Source organism: Thalassophryne amazonica, chromosome 10 (assembly GCF_902500255.1).
Source record: "Thalassophryne amazonica chromosome 10, fThaAma1.1, whole genome shotgun sequence".
Classification (NCBI taxonomy): Eukaryota; Metazoa; Chordata; class Actinopteri; order Batrachoidiformes; family Batrachoididae; genus Thalassophryne; species Thalassophryne amazonica.
In genome coordinates this window covers 14,498,078-14,514,973 of record NC_047112.1, presented here as the reverse complement: position 1 = coordinate 14,514,973, position 16,896 = coordinate 14,498,078, and the positions used below count along the sequence as shown (strand labels likewise).

The following is a 16,896-nucleotide window of genomic DNA, read 5'->3' as shown; positions in this document are numbered from 1 at the left end:
TATTTCACTCAAATGTCCATACCGTGTGCGCCTCCAACCAGAAGGTTAGGAGTTGCTAGAAGTCCATTTCTTCATATTTCAGTCTTTTGTCTTTGCCTATACCGCTTGCACACACTGACTGACTATTAAACGAAAGTCACATTTCTCCATCAAGTGCATCACGTAACCAAGTGATGACCCAACTGCTGACGTAGTCAGGTGACGTTATTAATCAAACAATCTTCCCAAAGTATGCACAAAATATAAAATGGATATTAAAGGTAAAATAAATAAATTCACAAAAAAAAATGCTTATGTTACTGCGTTCGCTACACTGCCACCAAAATTACAAAAGGTTTACTTTCACCATATTCAAAGAAATAAAACTTGTAATTTTCTAATAACTTCAAACTCAACCTTTACTCATAATTTCTATCAATAACTGGTATATTAAGTAATTGACCTTTCATTTTTATGTGAATGCTGAGCTATTTTGAATAATGTTCAACAAACACAACTAATTTCTGGACTGGACGCTCAAGAAATGAAGGTTGCGTTAAGCGCTCACCTTTTGGTCCTAACTTATTTTGGCCTACTTGTATTTTCACCTTTCACACAAGACCATCATCATCTTCCTTAGCCTCAACAACTTTAGCTAGTGACCACTCATTTCTAGGAGTCTTTTCATCCTTAACAATGACTACATCTCCAACCTGCACGTTTCGTCTGATTGTATGCCACTGCTGACGAAGGCTGATGTTGGTTAAGTATTCTCTGCACCACCTGCTCCAGAACTGTTCTGAGAAATACTGCACTTTGCGCCATCTTTTTCTTGCATACAGATCTTCTTGAACAAACTTTCCAGGAGGTGGAAGGAGTACTGTAGGCTTCATAGTAAGCAAGTGATTGGGTGTCAAGGGTTCAGCACTTTTGGGATCAGCGTGGGTGTTTGTTGTCAGCGGGCAACTGTTGACTATAGACATGGCCTTGTAGAAGAACATTCTTAATGAGGAGTCATCCAGTCGTCTTTTAGCCTGAGCAAGGACAGAGCTCATCACGCTCCTGGTCATCCGTATCTGAAGCTCCCATATGCCTCCCATATGACTGGCTTCGGGAACATTCATGAGAAAGTCACATTCCTTTCTTGCTAGATAGGTTGCGATCCTTTCCTTATCAAGTTCCATCAAGCACTTTCCCAACTCATTTTTTGCTCCTATGAAATTCGTACCTTGGTCAGATCTTATTTGTCTGACTGTTCCTCTGATTGCTATGAAGCATCTCAATGCATTTAGAAATGCATCGGTTGTCAGATCTTCAAGCATCTCGATATGGATGGCCCGGGAGCTTAAACATGTTAACAACAGCCCATACCTCTTGTACTCTTTTCTACCTTGCTTTGTGTAGAAAGGGCCAAAACAGTCGATGCCTGTGTATGAGAAAAGAGGAGATGGCTCTATTCGATCAACAGGCAAGTCAGCCATGCGCTGTTCTTCTGTTCATCCCTGCACCCTCCTACATGTCACGCAACTCTTGATGTGCTTGGCCACTACTTTACTGGCACCCATTATCCAGTATCCATTGGCTCTGAGTTTGTTCAGTGTTTGCCCTTGGCCTTGGTGCTGTGTTCTTTTATGGCAATGGTCAAGTATCAATTGTGTTACGATGCCTTCTTCCGGGAGTATTACGGGATGTTTGAACTCCAGCGAAGCTGATGACCTTCTTAACCTGCCACCAACTTTGAGCACTCTGTCCTCAAGGAATGGGTCAAGCTCATATATTTTATGAGTTTTCCTGAATTTTTGTGATTGGCTAAGCAGTTTGAACTCTTCTCCAAATGTGTCTTTTTGTGCCGCCTTGATCAGCACGAGAGCTGCTTTCTTTCCTCCTCTACAGTAACAGGCCCAGATATGTCCTTATGAGCCAGCCTCTGAATGCGAGCAATGACGTTGAGGCATATGACCCAGTCTGAAAATCTTGCCAACCTTTTCAGGAGGTCATCTTCTTTCACAACATCAGTTTTCAGGACTTTGACCTCTGGGTCACCTATGAGAAGCTCTGGGGTTGTTGGGTTAGTCACAATTTCCTGTTCCCATAAGAACTTGGGTCCTCTTAGCCAATCTGATACCATTAGATCTGCCACCTTGAGTCCTCTAGATGCATGATCTGCCGGGTTTTGACTTGTTTCAATGTAAAACCATTGATTGGGGTCAGTAGCATCTCTGATTTTCTGGATCCGATTCGCTACAAAAACATGAAAGCGTCGGGCATCATTCTTGATGTACCCCAGTACCACTTGCGAATCCGTCCAAAAGTACTCTTCATCTATCCTCAGGTCCAGCTCTTCTCTGAGAATCTTGCTTACAGCTGCAGAGATTGTGGCAGCGGTGAGCTCCAGACATGGGATACTGACAATCTTCATGGGTGCTACCCTAGCCTTGGCCATAACTAAAGTGCAATGCACTTGTTCTTCAGCTACGATCCTGATATACGAGCACTGCCCATAGCCATCATTACTGGCATCAGAAAAGTGATGCAGCTCAATTTTCTGGATCGTGCCAAGATCGCTGGGAACAAAGCACGTTGGTATTTGAATGTTTTGAACATTGTACAGGTCATTGAGCCATGTCTCCCACTTTGGCCTTAATTCTGCCGGGACAGGCTCATCCCAGCCTACACCTCGTTTGCACATTTCTTGCAAGATTCTTTTCCCAGTCAAGATGTAGGGGGCCAGAAATCCTAACGGATCATATATGCTGGCAACTGTGGATAAGATGCCTCTTCTAGTGGCTGTTCTTTCTTGCTGGACCACATTGAATAAGAAGACATCCAATATCTATGTTCCACTTCACTCCTAACACTCGCTGAGCTTGTAGCGCTGTGTAGTTTAAGTCCACGTCCTTGACTTCTACAGCACGCTCACTCTCTGGAATGGTCTCCAAGACAGCTCTGTTATTGCAAACAAACTTGTGCAGTCGCAGTTGTCCCTTCTGACAGACTTCTCTTGCTTCATGGACAAGTTGCTTGGCCTTTTCAACTGTATCCAGACTGATGAGTCCATCATCCACATAAAAGTTTCTCCGGATGAAGCTTGCTGCCATGGGGTACTCACTCTCATATTTGCTTATGTTACTGCGTTCTCTACACTCATTTATGACATTCTTTAGGCGATTAGGGATGTGGCAAGGAAAGGGGTGGAGATAATGTTGATGTGGGTTCCAGCGCATATAGGTAACTCAGCAAATGAGAAGGTGGATAGGATGGCCAAAAAAGCTGTGACAAATGGAAACATAAACATCAGTATCAATCTTTCCAAAGCAGAGGGCAAGTGTATTGTCAGGAGGGAAATTAACTCACAATGGCAAAAAATACTGGGAGCAGGAGACTAAGGGTGGGCATTTATTTTCAATAGATAGTAGAGTGACAGATTCAGTAGTAGTAGGAAGTATTTCAGACATAGAGTCAAGTAAGAAAGGGAAGTGTTGGCTTTTAAAAAAAAAAAAATACTTGAAAGACACTGGACTCTGGAGGACTTAGTGCTGCTATAACGGACTGATGCAGAAGGTGGCAGCAACGCTACAATAAGGATGCCGACTGCCGTTAAACGCCATAGAAGAAGAAGAAGGAGGAAAAAGGAGGCGGACTGAGCTCTTTGTTTGTAGCTGTTTGCTAGCAGCTGTGCGCTGAAAAGTGTTTTTGTTTTTAAACTTTCTGGGGATTTTTTTTTTTCCCAAACAAATATGTACAGTTGTATGATACGGTAAGATTCGTTTATCCAAAGTTGATGCATTTATTATTTTAATTTTGAATTTGGCAGACGGTGCTTTTGGTGACCTTTAACACAATTGTTACCTAAACGGGGTGAAAATAATCAACAGGTGGAAAAATAGAATGTTAAAAAAAATAACTTAATTAAAATAAGAGTTTCGATGAGATTTTTTTTACTTAGGTTTTAATGGGTGACTTGACAGTTTAGAAGACCATTGTGTTTAATGTTATAAATGTTTAAATGTGAAACTAAAAATAAGCATTAATATTGCTAAAATATGTAGTCACTTGCCCACTTCCGGTGTTGTGCCAGATTCAGCATTGTTTTGATTACATTTTTATAATAATAATAATAATAATTCTGATGATGATGAGGATGCGCTGAATAAATTAATATATTATATACAAACATAATGCATATACAGACAATAGGAATGGACGCTAATTTCAGCAGTCCTTAAACATTCCACAGTAATTCAAGCTGCATATTCATTTATAACGTCAATGAATAAAATTAAAATCATTTAAACAAATAAACACTAAAACAAACACCATCGTGTGATGAAACGTCATGAAATAAACATGAAAATAGAGACGCTTCGTTCCGACTAAACAATAGCAGCCAATTAGTGCTCGTAAATATGAACATATTCTGTTCACTCCCACATATCTGGAGACAACGTGACATTGAATAAAAATCATACTGATTTGTGAACATTTTTGTCCGCGCAAACTGTGTATCTGTGCTGTTAAATGTGAGTTTAAAGGCGACGAGGTTCAAATGCGCGTTCCCGCGAAGGGGGTGCATTTCACGGCAGGGGTGCTGAATCTGGCACAACACCGGAACTGGGCAACCGTCTGTACTTGTTCAACGTTCCAGCTCAACTTTATCCTCTGTTTTAATCCATGCAAATCTGACAGAAAGGTTCTTTCAGTTCCGACCAGAACAGCACTCGGAGTGCATTCCTCTGCTACAGTTTAAAGGAAAGAGAAAGAAAGGCCGGTCATTTGTGTTGTTTGGGAGGTTAGCGAAAATATGGTGAATGCACATGTCACCGAAACTTCCCTCATGTCATAAAAATAGCTAGGAAATAATGTTTTTGACTCCTTGTAAAAATATCTGCTGTTTAAGAACACAAAAATATTGAGAATTCACACCTGGATCCTGACCAACATCAACTCTTAGCCCTGATGAGATTGGGTATTTCACAGTTTCATGGAGATCAACAGGAGATATTTAAGCAGTCTGTAAAAACTGCCATCTCACTGTGTAAATGGAAGTACTGAAATGGTCCAGAGCATAATCAAAATCGAAATTTATGGCATTCTTTGTTTTTGCATGGGTGACCATTACACCATTTTTGTTGTGATTGTCCTGTGATCACCACCTGGCTAGTGATGGGCAAAATGAAATGTTTGAGAGATCCAAACAAATGGAAGTATGGATTCACCATGATGGGACATAAACTGGACATCGTTGAACATACCCCATACCTGGGGGGTGGGATTTACAAATAACGTTTAATGGGATTGTCATAAAAATAATCTTGTGTTACTCCAGTAACAAAGGAAAATAACCACATTAACAACACCAGACAGTCATAAATATATAGCGATACACATGCCCACAGAAATCAAGGGAACAACATATACTTGTCAGAATCGTAAAAATTGTTTCATACAATTAGGTTCAAGTAATGCCCTGATGAAGGTCTTCGGGCCGAAAGTTTGGTTATGAAAAGACAGATTAAAGATTTACTTAGAGTTAAGTGTGCATTTATTGCTACTGTTTTTCTGGCACTTTAATATTTGTGAGTGCAGTGTATAGTTGGATAATTAATACAGTTAGGTTCAGACAGTGATCACAAACCATTATTAGTGCTTTATAGTCATTTTAACGGTTTTAAAATTACACTAAGATAGATGGCATACTTCGATTCCTGTGATGGATCATGTAGAAGTTCAGTAAGTAAGTCCCTTTGACTGCTCCCATGTTGCACGCTGGGCTGCCACAGCAAATCCGAGATGGATCTGCATGTTAAATTTACACCGCATGCCCTTACTGATGCAACTCCACATTACATGGAGAAATGTGGCAGTGGTTGGGTTTGAACAGGATACCTTCTGTACTGAAACCAAGTGCACTAACCACTTGGACGCCACCCCTGCATCATATAGAAGTTCAGTAAAGGATTCTAGCTTGTGGGAGGTTCAGAACATTGAGGTACAGTGACATCTAGTGGATAAATGCATGTTTCATTTGCAAAGGATCAATAAAAAGTGAATTTAAATCATGTTTTTGTATCTGTTCCATCCATCCATTTTCCATACCTGCATACTCCAGTTAAGGGTTCTTGTATCTATTGTCCAGTACAAATAAAAATGAACAAAATGCTGTGTCTCTTAAATAAACTAAATTGAGAGCATCATGGAATACAGACTTCAGTGTGAAACCTGAGTATAGAAACTTGAACATATTAGATTACATTTTTAATAATACCTATTTTAGAGAATAATTATACTATAATAATTAGAATTAATTGCATCCTATGGTCAGTTTTTCTGGTACCATTTGTGAATGTTATAAAAGGAAAAAAGGTTCAAAACGTAGTGTATTGATTGAATCTGTACACCACTGACTGTCAGAGTATCTTTTATGTTAGAACCAAGTAATAACTGTTTGTGTCCTACATGAGCACTGACCAGTGTTGTGTGTGGCAGTAACTCCGGTTCGGTGTTTTTGTCTGCTGCAGGTTTGGTGAGCAGTGTTTGCGATGTTCATTACAATGTATGAGCTCTGCAGCCAGGAAGGGAAGATCTTTGCAGAACACCTTCCCGGTGTTGGACCTGCCTCTGCAGCCCATCCAGCAACATGTGTATGAAGCCAACCTCTGTAACAGCGCCACCTGCTGCAACAAGTATGCCAGGCAGTGGTCATTTGTTCTGTTCTGCTGAAAATGAATTACTGGGAGTTGTCACGTCTAATGCTTACCTACGTCAGAATGTGTGCCTGTGTGTGTGTCTGTCAGGTACATGGAACTGAGGGAGGTGGTCAGGAAAGGGGGTGGGGACAATGCCATCGCCAGACACACCCAGAGAAATAAGAAGTTACTGGTCAGAGAACGGCTCCACCTCCTTTTAGATGATGATGACTTTCTGGAGCTGTCACCGCTGGCGGGTCTCGGCCTGCCGTATGGGGACATTCCTGCTGCCGGGGCCATAACAGGTCAAAACCAGTCGTGACGATCTTTCTTTTTTGGTGCTAGCAGAGTAATAGTAATGTGAGCGTCCCCTCTTCATGAGCGTCTCAATTTGTGTGTCCACTTAGGCATCGGCAGGGTTAGCGGTCTGTGGTGTGTGTTCATTGCCAATGATGCCACAGTGAAAGGTGGCACATCTTATCCGATCTCTGTAAAGAAGCAACTACGTGCACAAGAGGTGGCAATTCAGAACAGTCTGCCCTGTATCTACCTCGTAGACTCTGGAGGGGCGTTTCTACCTCTGCAGGTTTTTCTACACCCCACAAAGGCAGTGGTTTTACATTTAGGGACAAATAAAAATGGCTTGGTTGTGACTGAATGGCATTTTGTCCTCACCGTGTGTGTGTGTGTGTGTGTGTGTGTGTGTGTGCGCGCGCGCGTGTGTGTTTTAATGTCCAGTCAGAAATCTTCCCTGATAAGAATCACGGCGGGAGGATGTTCTATAACGAAGCAATCATGTCCGCCATGAAAATCCCACAGGTAAATGAATGTGAAGCAGGACATCCGTGTGACATTTGTGCAATGTTGACATCTTGACTCCACACCAGTTGTGCCACTCACCACCAGCTCCCTGTGAGGATTTCACTGGGCTGTGAAGCACTTGGAGACCCCAATGCAGAGTTAGCATCATATTGAGGATGTAGCTGTTCGATTTTCTTGCTCAACATATTTTCTTAAGCCCAACTGATTTGGATTTTTGGGGGTACGATACCAATATATAAGTGCCTTCAGCTGCTCCTTTGTTTGCACTCGGGGTCACCACAGCAGATCCAAGGTGGTTCTGCGTGTTGATTTGGCACAATTTTTACGCTGGATGCCCTTCCTGACGCAACCCCACATTACACGGAGAAATGTGGCAGGGATGTAGTTTAAACCAGGAACCTTCCACACTGAAACTAATCACACTAACCACTTAGCCACCCCTGCTCTAGGGTACGATACCAATATAGTGGAGTAAAAAATTTTTTTACAATACCGTTATACAGTATCTGCCAATTATATACATACAAATGGCAATGATTTCCTATCACTTTGTTCTTAGACCCTTATGACAAAAGAAATGTAACCGAGGCTTGATGTGTTACAGCTTTAACATCAACTTTTTTATAAATGACTAAATACAACCAACCAACCTACATCACACTGCCTTTACTCAGATTAGCAGTTGCCATATTGCACCGCTCAGCTTTTACATAAAATAGATTTGACTATTTTAGCCCCATCTAACTGGCAGCATAGTGACCAATTATCTCTTGTCGCTGTAAAATCCCCAACCTGATTGAAAATTAATGGCAGCTGGTCACTTTGCCTTTGTCTCTTGTAGATAATATGACCAAGGGGTGATAGGGCCCCAGCCACTCTTGACAGCATTTTAAAGAATGCCATCAGATCACTCTCTGCTGGACAAAGTATGTAGTGGCACCATAAGTTTTTTAAGATAATAAGATAAGCCTTTATTCATCCCTCAATGGGGTACATTTCAGTGTCACATCGCAGCATAGAACAGTAGGAATAGACAGAAGGGCATGCAATAAAACAAACAAGTATCTCTTAAAAAAAACAAGAACTAAAAAAGCACTGAGTGCCGGGTAAAGCTAAGGCTACCATTGTTCAGTTCAATGCTGCACTGTCGGGATGGTATACAACCCCTGGCAATAATTATGGAATCACCGGCCTCGGAGGATGTTCATTCAGTTGTTTAATTTTGTAGAAAAAAAGCAGATCACAGACATGACCCAAAACTAAAGTCATTTCAAATGGCAACTTTCTGGCTTTAAGAAACACTATAAGAAATCAGGAAAAAAAAATTGTGGCAGTCAGTAACGGTTACTTTTTTAGACCAAGCAGAGGGAAAAAATATGGACTCACTCAGTTCTGAGGAATAAATTATGGATTCACCCTGTAAATTTTCATCCCCAAAACTAACACCTGCATCAAATCAGATCTGCTCTTAGTCTGCATCTAAAAAGGAGTGATCACACCTTGGAGAGCTGTTGCACCAAGTGGACTGACATGAATCATGGCTCCAACACGAGAGATGTCAATTGAAACAAAGGAGAGGATTATCAAACTCTTAAGAGGGTAAATCATCACGCAATGTTGCAAAAGATGTTGGTTGTTCACAGTCAGCTGTGTCTAAACTCTGGATCAAATATAAACAGAAAAAAACAAGGTTACAATGGGCTAAGGAAAAGCAGTCGTGGACTGTGGATGACTGGATGAAAGTCATATTCAGTGATGAATCTCGAATCTGCATTGGGCAAGGTGATGATGCTGGAACCTTTGTTTGGTGCCGTTCCAATGAGATTTATAAAGATGACTGCCTGAGGAGAACATGTAAATTTCCACAGTCATTGATGATATGGGGCTGCATGTCAGGTAAAGGCACTGGGGAGATGGCTGCCATTACATCATCAATAAATGCACAAGTTTACGTTGATATTTTGGACACTTTTCTTATCCCATCAATTGAAAGGATGTTTGGGGATGATGAAATAATTTTTCAAGATGATAATGCATCTTGCCATCGAGCAAAAACTGTGAAAACATTCCTTGCAAAAAGACACATAGGGTCAATGTCATGGCCTGCAAATAGTCCGGATCTTAATCCAATTGAAAATCTTTGGTAGAAGTTGAAGAAAATGGTCCATGACAAGGCTCCAACCTGCAAAGCTGATCTGGCAACAGCAATCAGAGAAAGTTGGAGCCAGATTGATGAAGAGTACTGTTTGTCACTCATTAAGTCCATGCCTCAGAGACTGCAAGCTGTTATAAAAGCCAGAGGTGGTGCAACAAAATACTAGTGATGTGTTGGAGCATTCTTTTGTTTTTCATGATTCCATAATTTTTTCCTCAGAATTGAGTGATTACATATTTTGTTCCCTCTGCTTGGTCTAAAAAAGTAACCGTTACTGACTGCCACAATTTTTTTTCCTGATTTCTTATAGTGTTTCTTAAAACCAGAAAGTTGCCATTTGAAATGACTTTAGTTTTGTGTCATGTCTGTGATCTGCCTTTTTTCTACAAAATTAAACAACTGAATGAACATCCTCCGAGGCCGGTGATTCCATCATTTTTGCCAGGGGTTGTACACTGTCGGGATGTAAAAGTGATCTAATAAGTGACTTCAGCATGAAATGTACGGTAAGTTACTCTATTTACAATATGGTCAGGTTAAAATATAGTAGGTAAAGTGACTAGAGTTTGCACCATAAGTTAAATTATTGCACCTAATAAATACAACAGGTAATGACATGATTATTGTCCTGGTTGCAATGTTTACCACAGTGCTAGCATTGTTCATTGTACAGTCTGCCAGCGGCCGGGAGAAACGATCTGCGGAATCTCTCCCTCACACAGCAAGGGTGGATGAGTCTGTTTTTCTGCATTGTTTGTTCAGTAAGATAAACTTTCATCTCAGCAAAAATCTCAGAGATACCTGTATGTGTGAAAGGCTCATATCGGCTGATATCATCAGCCAACAGTTATCGGGCAGACAAATATTTTCACACAATGTCCATGTCACGCTTAGGTGGGTAGGGAGAGTTCCCACGGGTTAAAAAAGCTTTTCAACCTACCATCCCTGGTTCTCAAGACCAGGCACCTAAGTGGCTCTACTCTACTTTTCTTTTTTTTTTTTTAGATATACCTTAGTATATACTAGTAGAGTTCTATCTTAGAATTGGAGTGTATTATAGAAGACTTTCTTCACATAATTCGTCTCAAGATCTCCAAAGACCCTTCAGAAAAGTGCTGCATTTCCACATTCACATTACAGAACCATCTTGGGTCCTATATGGCAACCACTCAGCCAGGCAACTAGTCCACCCCCACAGGAGGATGAAAGACATTTGTCTCGTGTCTTTTGGTAGATATTAACAGCCCAATTTTGTGCCACTTGTAGGTTAACGTAATTAACCCTCACAGTACTTTTTACATTTCTTTTGATGAAACCTTGATGTTGCTGAACAAAAATTGCTTTCCTTCTCCATTGTTTTTTTTTGTTTGTTTTTTTTTCCCCCATCATGGAGGTGTCTGTGGTGTGTGGCTCGTGCACGGCAGGCGGAGCTTACATACCCACCATGGCAGAGGAGACAGTGATGGTGAACCGGATAGGGAACATATTCCTAGGCGGGCCGCCCCTCGTCAAAGCCGCCACGGGTGAGGAAGTGACACCAGAGGAGCTGGGAGGAGCCAGACTCCATGCTGAGTAGGTGCACAAAAGAAACTAATCCAGACCGTCTTATCTGGATCATTAAGAGCTGTTGTTGGGTTTCAAAATGGATTTGAATCTTTGAAAAGGTCCTGGGCCCGTATGCACGAAGCAGCCTAAGGCTAAAAATAGCTCATCGTGACATTATTCTAAGAAAAATCTTAAGATGAAAGTTGTCCGCAAAGCACCTTAAGGCTTAAGAGAGCTCCTAAAGTGCCAAACTGGTAAGAGTAGCGAGGAGGACTTTTAAGAAGCCTAAGAGTGTCTTAAGCAGAGAAAATGGCAGAAAAGAGAGAGAAAGCAGAGACATTCTCCGTATGTAAGATGACAGTGAGTCAGTAACACGCTACCTGCTTGATCTGCGTAATTATTTTATGTTAATTTACTGTCTTGATGCATTTATAAATTGTTTAGGTTCCTGTTATCATATTCACATTAATATTATCATTATTTTTATTATTATCATTATTGATATTTTATTTTATTGTGCAGGGGTGGTGGCCAAGTGGTTAATGCACTTGGTTTCAGTGTGGAAGGTTCCCAGTTCAAATCCCACCCCTGCCACATTTCTCCATGTAATGCGGAGTTGCGTCGGGAAGGGCATCCGGCGTGAAACCTGTGCCAATTCAACATGTAGATCCACCTTGGATTTACTGTGGCGACCCCAAGTGCAAACAAGGGAGCAGCCAAAGGGTCTTACTTTTATTTTTACTTTATTATTACTTCTGTTTTGTCATTGGATTTTTAAATGGACAACAACAGAAATAAATACACTTTGTTGTATCATGCATGTAATTTTAACATTTATAATTATATTATGTACTTACATTGAACTTATTAATAGACTCACACACCCACACACACTTTTAATATGAAGATAATCGGCATGTGAATGAGATATGTTCAAACATTTTCAAGCTGTGTAACAATTCATTTTGTGGTGACTTGCATGAAATAATGAAAGACAAGTGAGAGCTTGTGTCTTTTTGGCACTCTGCCACTGGGAGGCGCTCTTATTTCTCAGATAAAACAAAGGGACGGCATCAAACACAATACACTTTTCGCTTATGGTGACAACATGGTGCCACTTAACTCACTAAACCAATTGAACTACAAAAACACAATAAATTATAACATGAACATTGTTAAATTAACATGAACCACAATAACATTTAAAACCCTAAAACCCAGCACTCCCATAATGCACTGCAGCACAAGAATTTACAGGTTTCGCGACTGACTTGGCAATCGCTCCAATTTAATTTTTCTGAGTACCATCATCATGACATTAAATTATTTTCACAATTACGCATTTCCTAATGCAGTTATATGATCAGTTGATTTTACTGTTCATTCATATGCAGGAGCAGAGTGCATTTATTTTTTTATTTCCCCTTCCTTTTCTGTGACAACCAATCACAGCTCTTAAAGGACCACGTCATACCTAGCAACGGGGTCACACCCGCCTCCTCACTAAGACAGGAGTTTCTGTCAACTTCTTGCCCAGAGTTGCTCTCAGACACCTCTTGGGCCTCTCTTAGGTTGGGAGTCCTTGCCAGGATATTTTAGGCTGAGTTAGGTGCTCTTTGAGAGGACTTTATGCTGCACCAAGCATACGGACCCTGATTTTTTTTTTTAAATCTGGTTCTTAAGGTTAGTGCACCGCCTACTGGCCGAAGCCTTAACTGCAGCTGTAATCTTGTTCCCTTCACTGGAGGCAGTAATCCAGTCTTTTCTTACATACTATTCTACTCGCACCCATCTTGTTTTTTAAGAGCTGATGTAATGTGAATTTCTCCACTGTGAGATCAATAGTCTTATACAGAATTTTAGCAAAATCCATCTGTTGGTTTTATGATATTGTGCTTGTAGATGGCATGATGGACAAATGGGTGTGATCGCAAGCTCCGCCCTCTTGTGTCATTATCAAAAGCAGTTATTCTTTCACACATTTTATTCTCATCGTCAGTGTTTCACTGTGGAGAAAACAGATGCTGCCCTGAGTTTGTCTCCATTTTCAGGGTGAGTGGCTGTGTGGATCATTTTGCCTGGGAGGAGGAGGCGGCGTATGAATACGCCAGAAACATCATTTCCACCCTCAACTACCAACTGCCAGTGGAAGAGGAGGTGCAGGAGGAGGAGGAGCCGCTGTATATTTCAGAGGAGCTGCTGGGACTTGCTCCGAGGAGTTACAACGATAGTCTGGATGTTAAAATGGTGTACACACACACACACACACAAATGCAGGCACTTACTGAAGCCACATTATATAATGGCACCTTCCTAAAGTAATGGCCTAAGTCATATTTCCCAGAACATGACTTAGGCCATTATTTTAGGAAAGTGACGATATAGAATTTTAGAGGGGGATAAATAATTATTAATTAGTATTAAAAATCAAACATAATGAGATCTGTCCGGAAGGATTAGAAATTCCCAGTGAATTGGTCCTGGAAGTAGAGAGACAGGTATTCGGGTTCTTACAGAGGTCAGGAACCTCTGGATTAGGTGAAGTTTTGCTGATACATAATGACGTGACGTGTTCGGTTTCTGTCCGTTTGTGCAGATCGTTAGTCGGCTGACAGACGGGAGCCGCTTTCAGGAATTTAAAGCTCGTTACGGAACCACACTCATCACGGGATTTGCAAGGATACATGGGTAAAACATGCACACATACCTAAGCTGAATGTGTTTATCCAGCAGGGCAGCATGTTCCAGATCTATCAGATTTCACTAATGTGTGGTGATACTTAAAAAAAAAGAAAAGAAAAAAAAAGACTCCCTATTCCCCAACTTCTTAATCCACAATGAAGGAATCTTTCTCCAAAAGAATGATATTGACATGTTCGCAGTTGCTTTGAAAGCTTCCTCACCATATGTACGCGTTGTTTTTGTTGTATTAGCCACCTGGTGGGCATAGTAGCAAACAATGGCAAGCTGACACAGGAGGCGGCCCTCAAAGGAAGCCATTTTGTCCAGTTGTGCGACCAGCGGGATATTCCACTCATCTTCCTTCAGAATACGGCGCCTACAGCACCGCTAACCCTCTGCAAAGCGCAGGTATCGAGTTTCAGGGACTCCGTCGCTAAGAACACACCTCACAGACAACATCTAACTCTAAACCTGCTGGAGTTAACTGACCTTTACACCTCTTAACCAGCAGGTTGTTGCCCCGGACTTAAGTCTAGTTTTTCCAGATACTAAATCAGAAAAGGCAGTTTCTTAAAGCAGCTAACAGAGTCTCTGTAACCGGAGCCATCCTTCAGTAGGAAAGGACTACAGAGAGTTGGCCAAAATCGATGAACATTTTTATGACCTGCATCACCAAAGGCAGAGCAGGTCTCACTGCTTTACATCAGTTTGGACATGTGGTTGATATGGACACAATATCTTGACAAAGACTTCAAATCCAGGTGAAACAAAACACAAGGTCACCTCACGAAGAACTGGGACAAGTTTGAGTCTCTGCAATCTAGTGTACTCAACAGTGCCACAAGGACTTCATGGATCATACTCAGGCTTACTAATGTAGGCTGTACTTTAAGATCTTGCACCCGTCTGAGGTTGAGCTCGGCAATGGTGGTTCAGGTCAGATTTGTCCTTCAGTTTCATATTTATGTCTTTTGTCTCCTCCAGGCAGAGATCAACAGTAACCATCTGAAGGCGCAGGGGTCAATGATGTCAGCAGTGGCTTGTGCATCTGTCCCTAAAATCACCGTGGTGATCGGTGGCTGTCATGGTGCCGACAGCTACGCCATGGTAAGAGTGATTGTAATTCATCGGTAAAATAAGCAGAAAGTCCTCGTGCTGTGAGAGCTGTTCCTGTGCAACCAAAGAAAATTTAAGCAGCAGGAGAATCAACCGCCATCATTTTGGACACTTGAAAAGTCGATGAGTGCGGCGCAGGATAAAGATCAACTGTACGGTCCGTTTACAGAAACAAAACCCGAGAGTCGTATTCAGTCATATGAATAAACAACCGTCATGGTGGTATTGTTTGGAGGACGTGTGGAAAGATCTGTATGAATGAATGAATTTGTATTATTTTTATTTATTTATTTTCAAAGGAAAAAAAAAAAAAAACAGTTCAATCGTCTACTCAATTGTATGAATTTCTGGACAAAAAGAAAAAAAAAGAAAAAAGTTGGAGTAGTTAGTTGCCAAAATAAAATCTACATTTGTGATCTGACAGCAGTAATTTGATTCTCGCTGTTTGTCCCTAGTGTGGGCGGGGCTTTGACCCAAACTTCCTGTTCCTGTGGCCAAATGCCAGAGTGTCCATGGTGGCGCCTGGTCATGCTGGCGCTCTGTTTCCTCCTGGCACTGAGGATGAGCAACAGCAGCAAGAGGAGGACTTGAACAGGAGACTGGAGGAGGAGAGTTCTGCGTTCTTCTCGTCCGGCCGGCTCTGGGACGACGGCGTGATTCTACCTCAGGACAGCAGGAAGGTAAGACTGGCATGCCGCTCTGCGTTCAGGAGCAGTGGTCATTGTTGGTTAACGTCACTGGTTTCTGTGAACCTGTAGGTGCTGAGAGACTGTTTGGACATCATCAAACAGCAGCAGTTTCAGGTGTCCTCAGAGAAACAACTGTCAGCACTTTTACGCATGTAGAGGCTTCAGAGAGCAGCAGGATCTCATATCCAGGATGAAGCTGATGTTGATAAAAATACAGAGGGGTGGGTGGATGAGTGAGCCTGCCCATCCCAACCCACGACTGCTACCATCTTATACATTCACACCTTAAGCACATACATCGAGGACAAACTGACTAAAATCTGGTGAATTTTGAAGCACCAGATCAAGTTTGTTGAGCCTATGATGCATCTGCTGGATACGGCACCCATCTTCGTCTGAGCTAACAATGTAAGCTAGCAACCGCGAGAACCACTGTCCAATATGCTGCCAAACACAGGACGAAATACACAACAGGATGGGAAAGTAAAACCAGAATTAAATGATGGACAGAAGGTGTGAATGTTAAAAATGTTGTCAGTTCTGCAGATTATTGATGGATAACTTGAAACGTTCTCCAGCTCGTACAACGCTAATTTAAACTGAGGTGGATCCAGGAATCACTATGGAATGTTCAGGCTCACTTATCACTTAGAAAAGCAACATTAAAGTTAAAGGTAATTTTATTTTATTCATATGAAAAACAGATCAAATGTAAATACAGCTCACAGTAAAATCAACAGATTTGTTGCATATTGTAGTAATATATTGTTAAGTAATGAGTTTACTTGTTTGGCACCACCATGCATCTTGTTGGTTTATATGTCACCTTGTTTTAATGCCTCAAATTTCACAAGTAACTGAAAAATCAATGGATTTCTCTTGTTATGCTCATACAGAGAAAAAAGTAAACAAATTCAATTTAACAAGTGCAATGACAGAAACATATGTGAAATATGCGCGTTAAACGTTTGTCCGTGTACGGCCCCTCCGATCACAGCCACTGAAGCTTGCGGCTCCTGCAGAGTTGTAGTATCTATCATGGTCGCTTTGGCTACATTCACACTAACAGGTCTTTATATCTTGAATCTGATTTTCTGTCTACATCCAATATTTTTAAGACGGTTTATATCAGGTTTTCAAAGTGTCCCTCATCGGATATCTGCGTTTCTGTGATTCTACCTTGAAACTCTGAGTCCAAAGCTGCAGGTTTGCACACGGGTGC

The 16,896-nt window shown here is 41.4% G+C and overlaps 1 protein-coding gene and 1 long non-coding RNA gene across 3 annotated transcripts; both read left to right on the top strand.

The window, feature by feature from the left end:
* The first annotated feature begins 3,603 nt into the window (after positions 1-3,603).
* si:ch211-198n5.11 (methylcrotonoyl-coenzyme A carboxylase 2) lies at positions 3,604-16,597 on the top strand. 2 transcript variants are annotated; one of them, XM_034179447.1, is made up of 12 exons: positions 3,604-3,736; positions 6,498-6,662; positions 6,774-6,970; positions 7,073-7,251; positions 7,404-7,484; positions 11,036-11,214; positions 13,239-13,434; positions 13,784-13,875; positions 14,121-14,277; positions 14,854-14,976; positions 15,441-15,665; positions 15,744-16,597. In XM_034179447.1, the coding sequence occupies exons 1-12, from the start codon at positions 3,717-3,719 to the stop codon at positions 15,828-15,830; spliced, it is 1,701 nt and encodes a 566-aa protein (XP_034035338.1). In that variant the 5' UTR covers positions 3,604-3,716; the 3' UTR covers positions 15,831-16,597. The 2 variants fall into 2 exon arrangements, with proteins under 2 accessions (XP_034035338.1, XP_034035339.1); XM_034179448.1 differs by having other exon boundaries at positions 6,746-6,970.
* On the top strand, positions 7,500-8,207 carry LOC117518346. Its single transcript, XR_004562956.1, has 2 exons — positions 7,500-7,726; positions 7,955-8,207. It is a non-coding gene; the product is annotated as an uncharacterized LOC117518346 (long non-coding RNA).
* Positions 16,598-16,896: the final 299 nt, after the last annotated feature.

What these genes read in the sequence shown, in the direction of transcription:
- si:ch211-198n5.11 (XM_034179447.1), top strand. Translation starts at nt 3,717, where the DNA reads ATGTACAGTTGTATGATACG. An exon ending in GGGCGTTTCTACCTCTGCAG is followed by an intron (nt 7,252 to 7,403) that starts GTTTTTCTACAC and finishes TTTAATGTCCAG; the next exon opens with TCAGAAATCTTCCCTGATAA. An exon ending in GTGCCGACAGCTACGCCATG is followed by an intron (nt 14,977 to 15,440) that starts GTAAGAGTGATT and finishes GTTTGTCCCTAG; the next exon opens with TGTGGGCGGGGCTTTGACCC.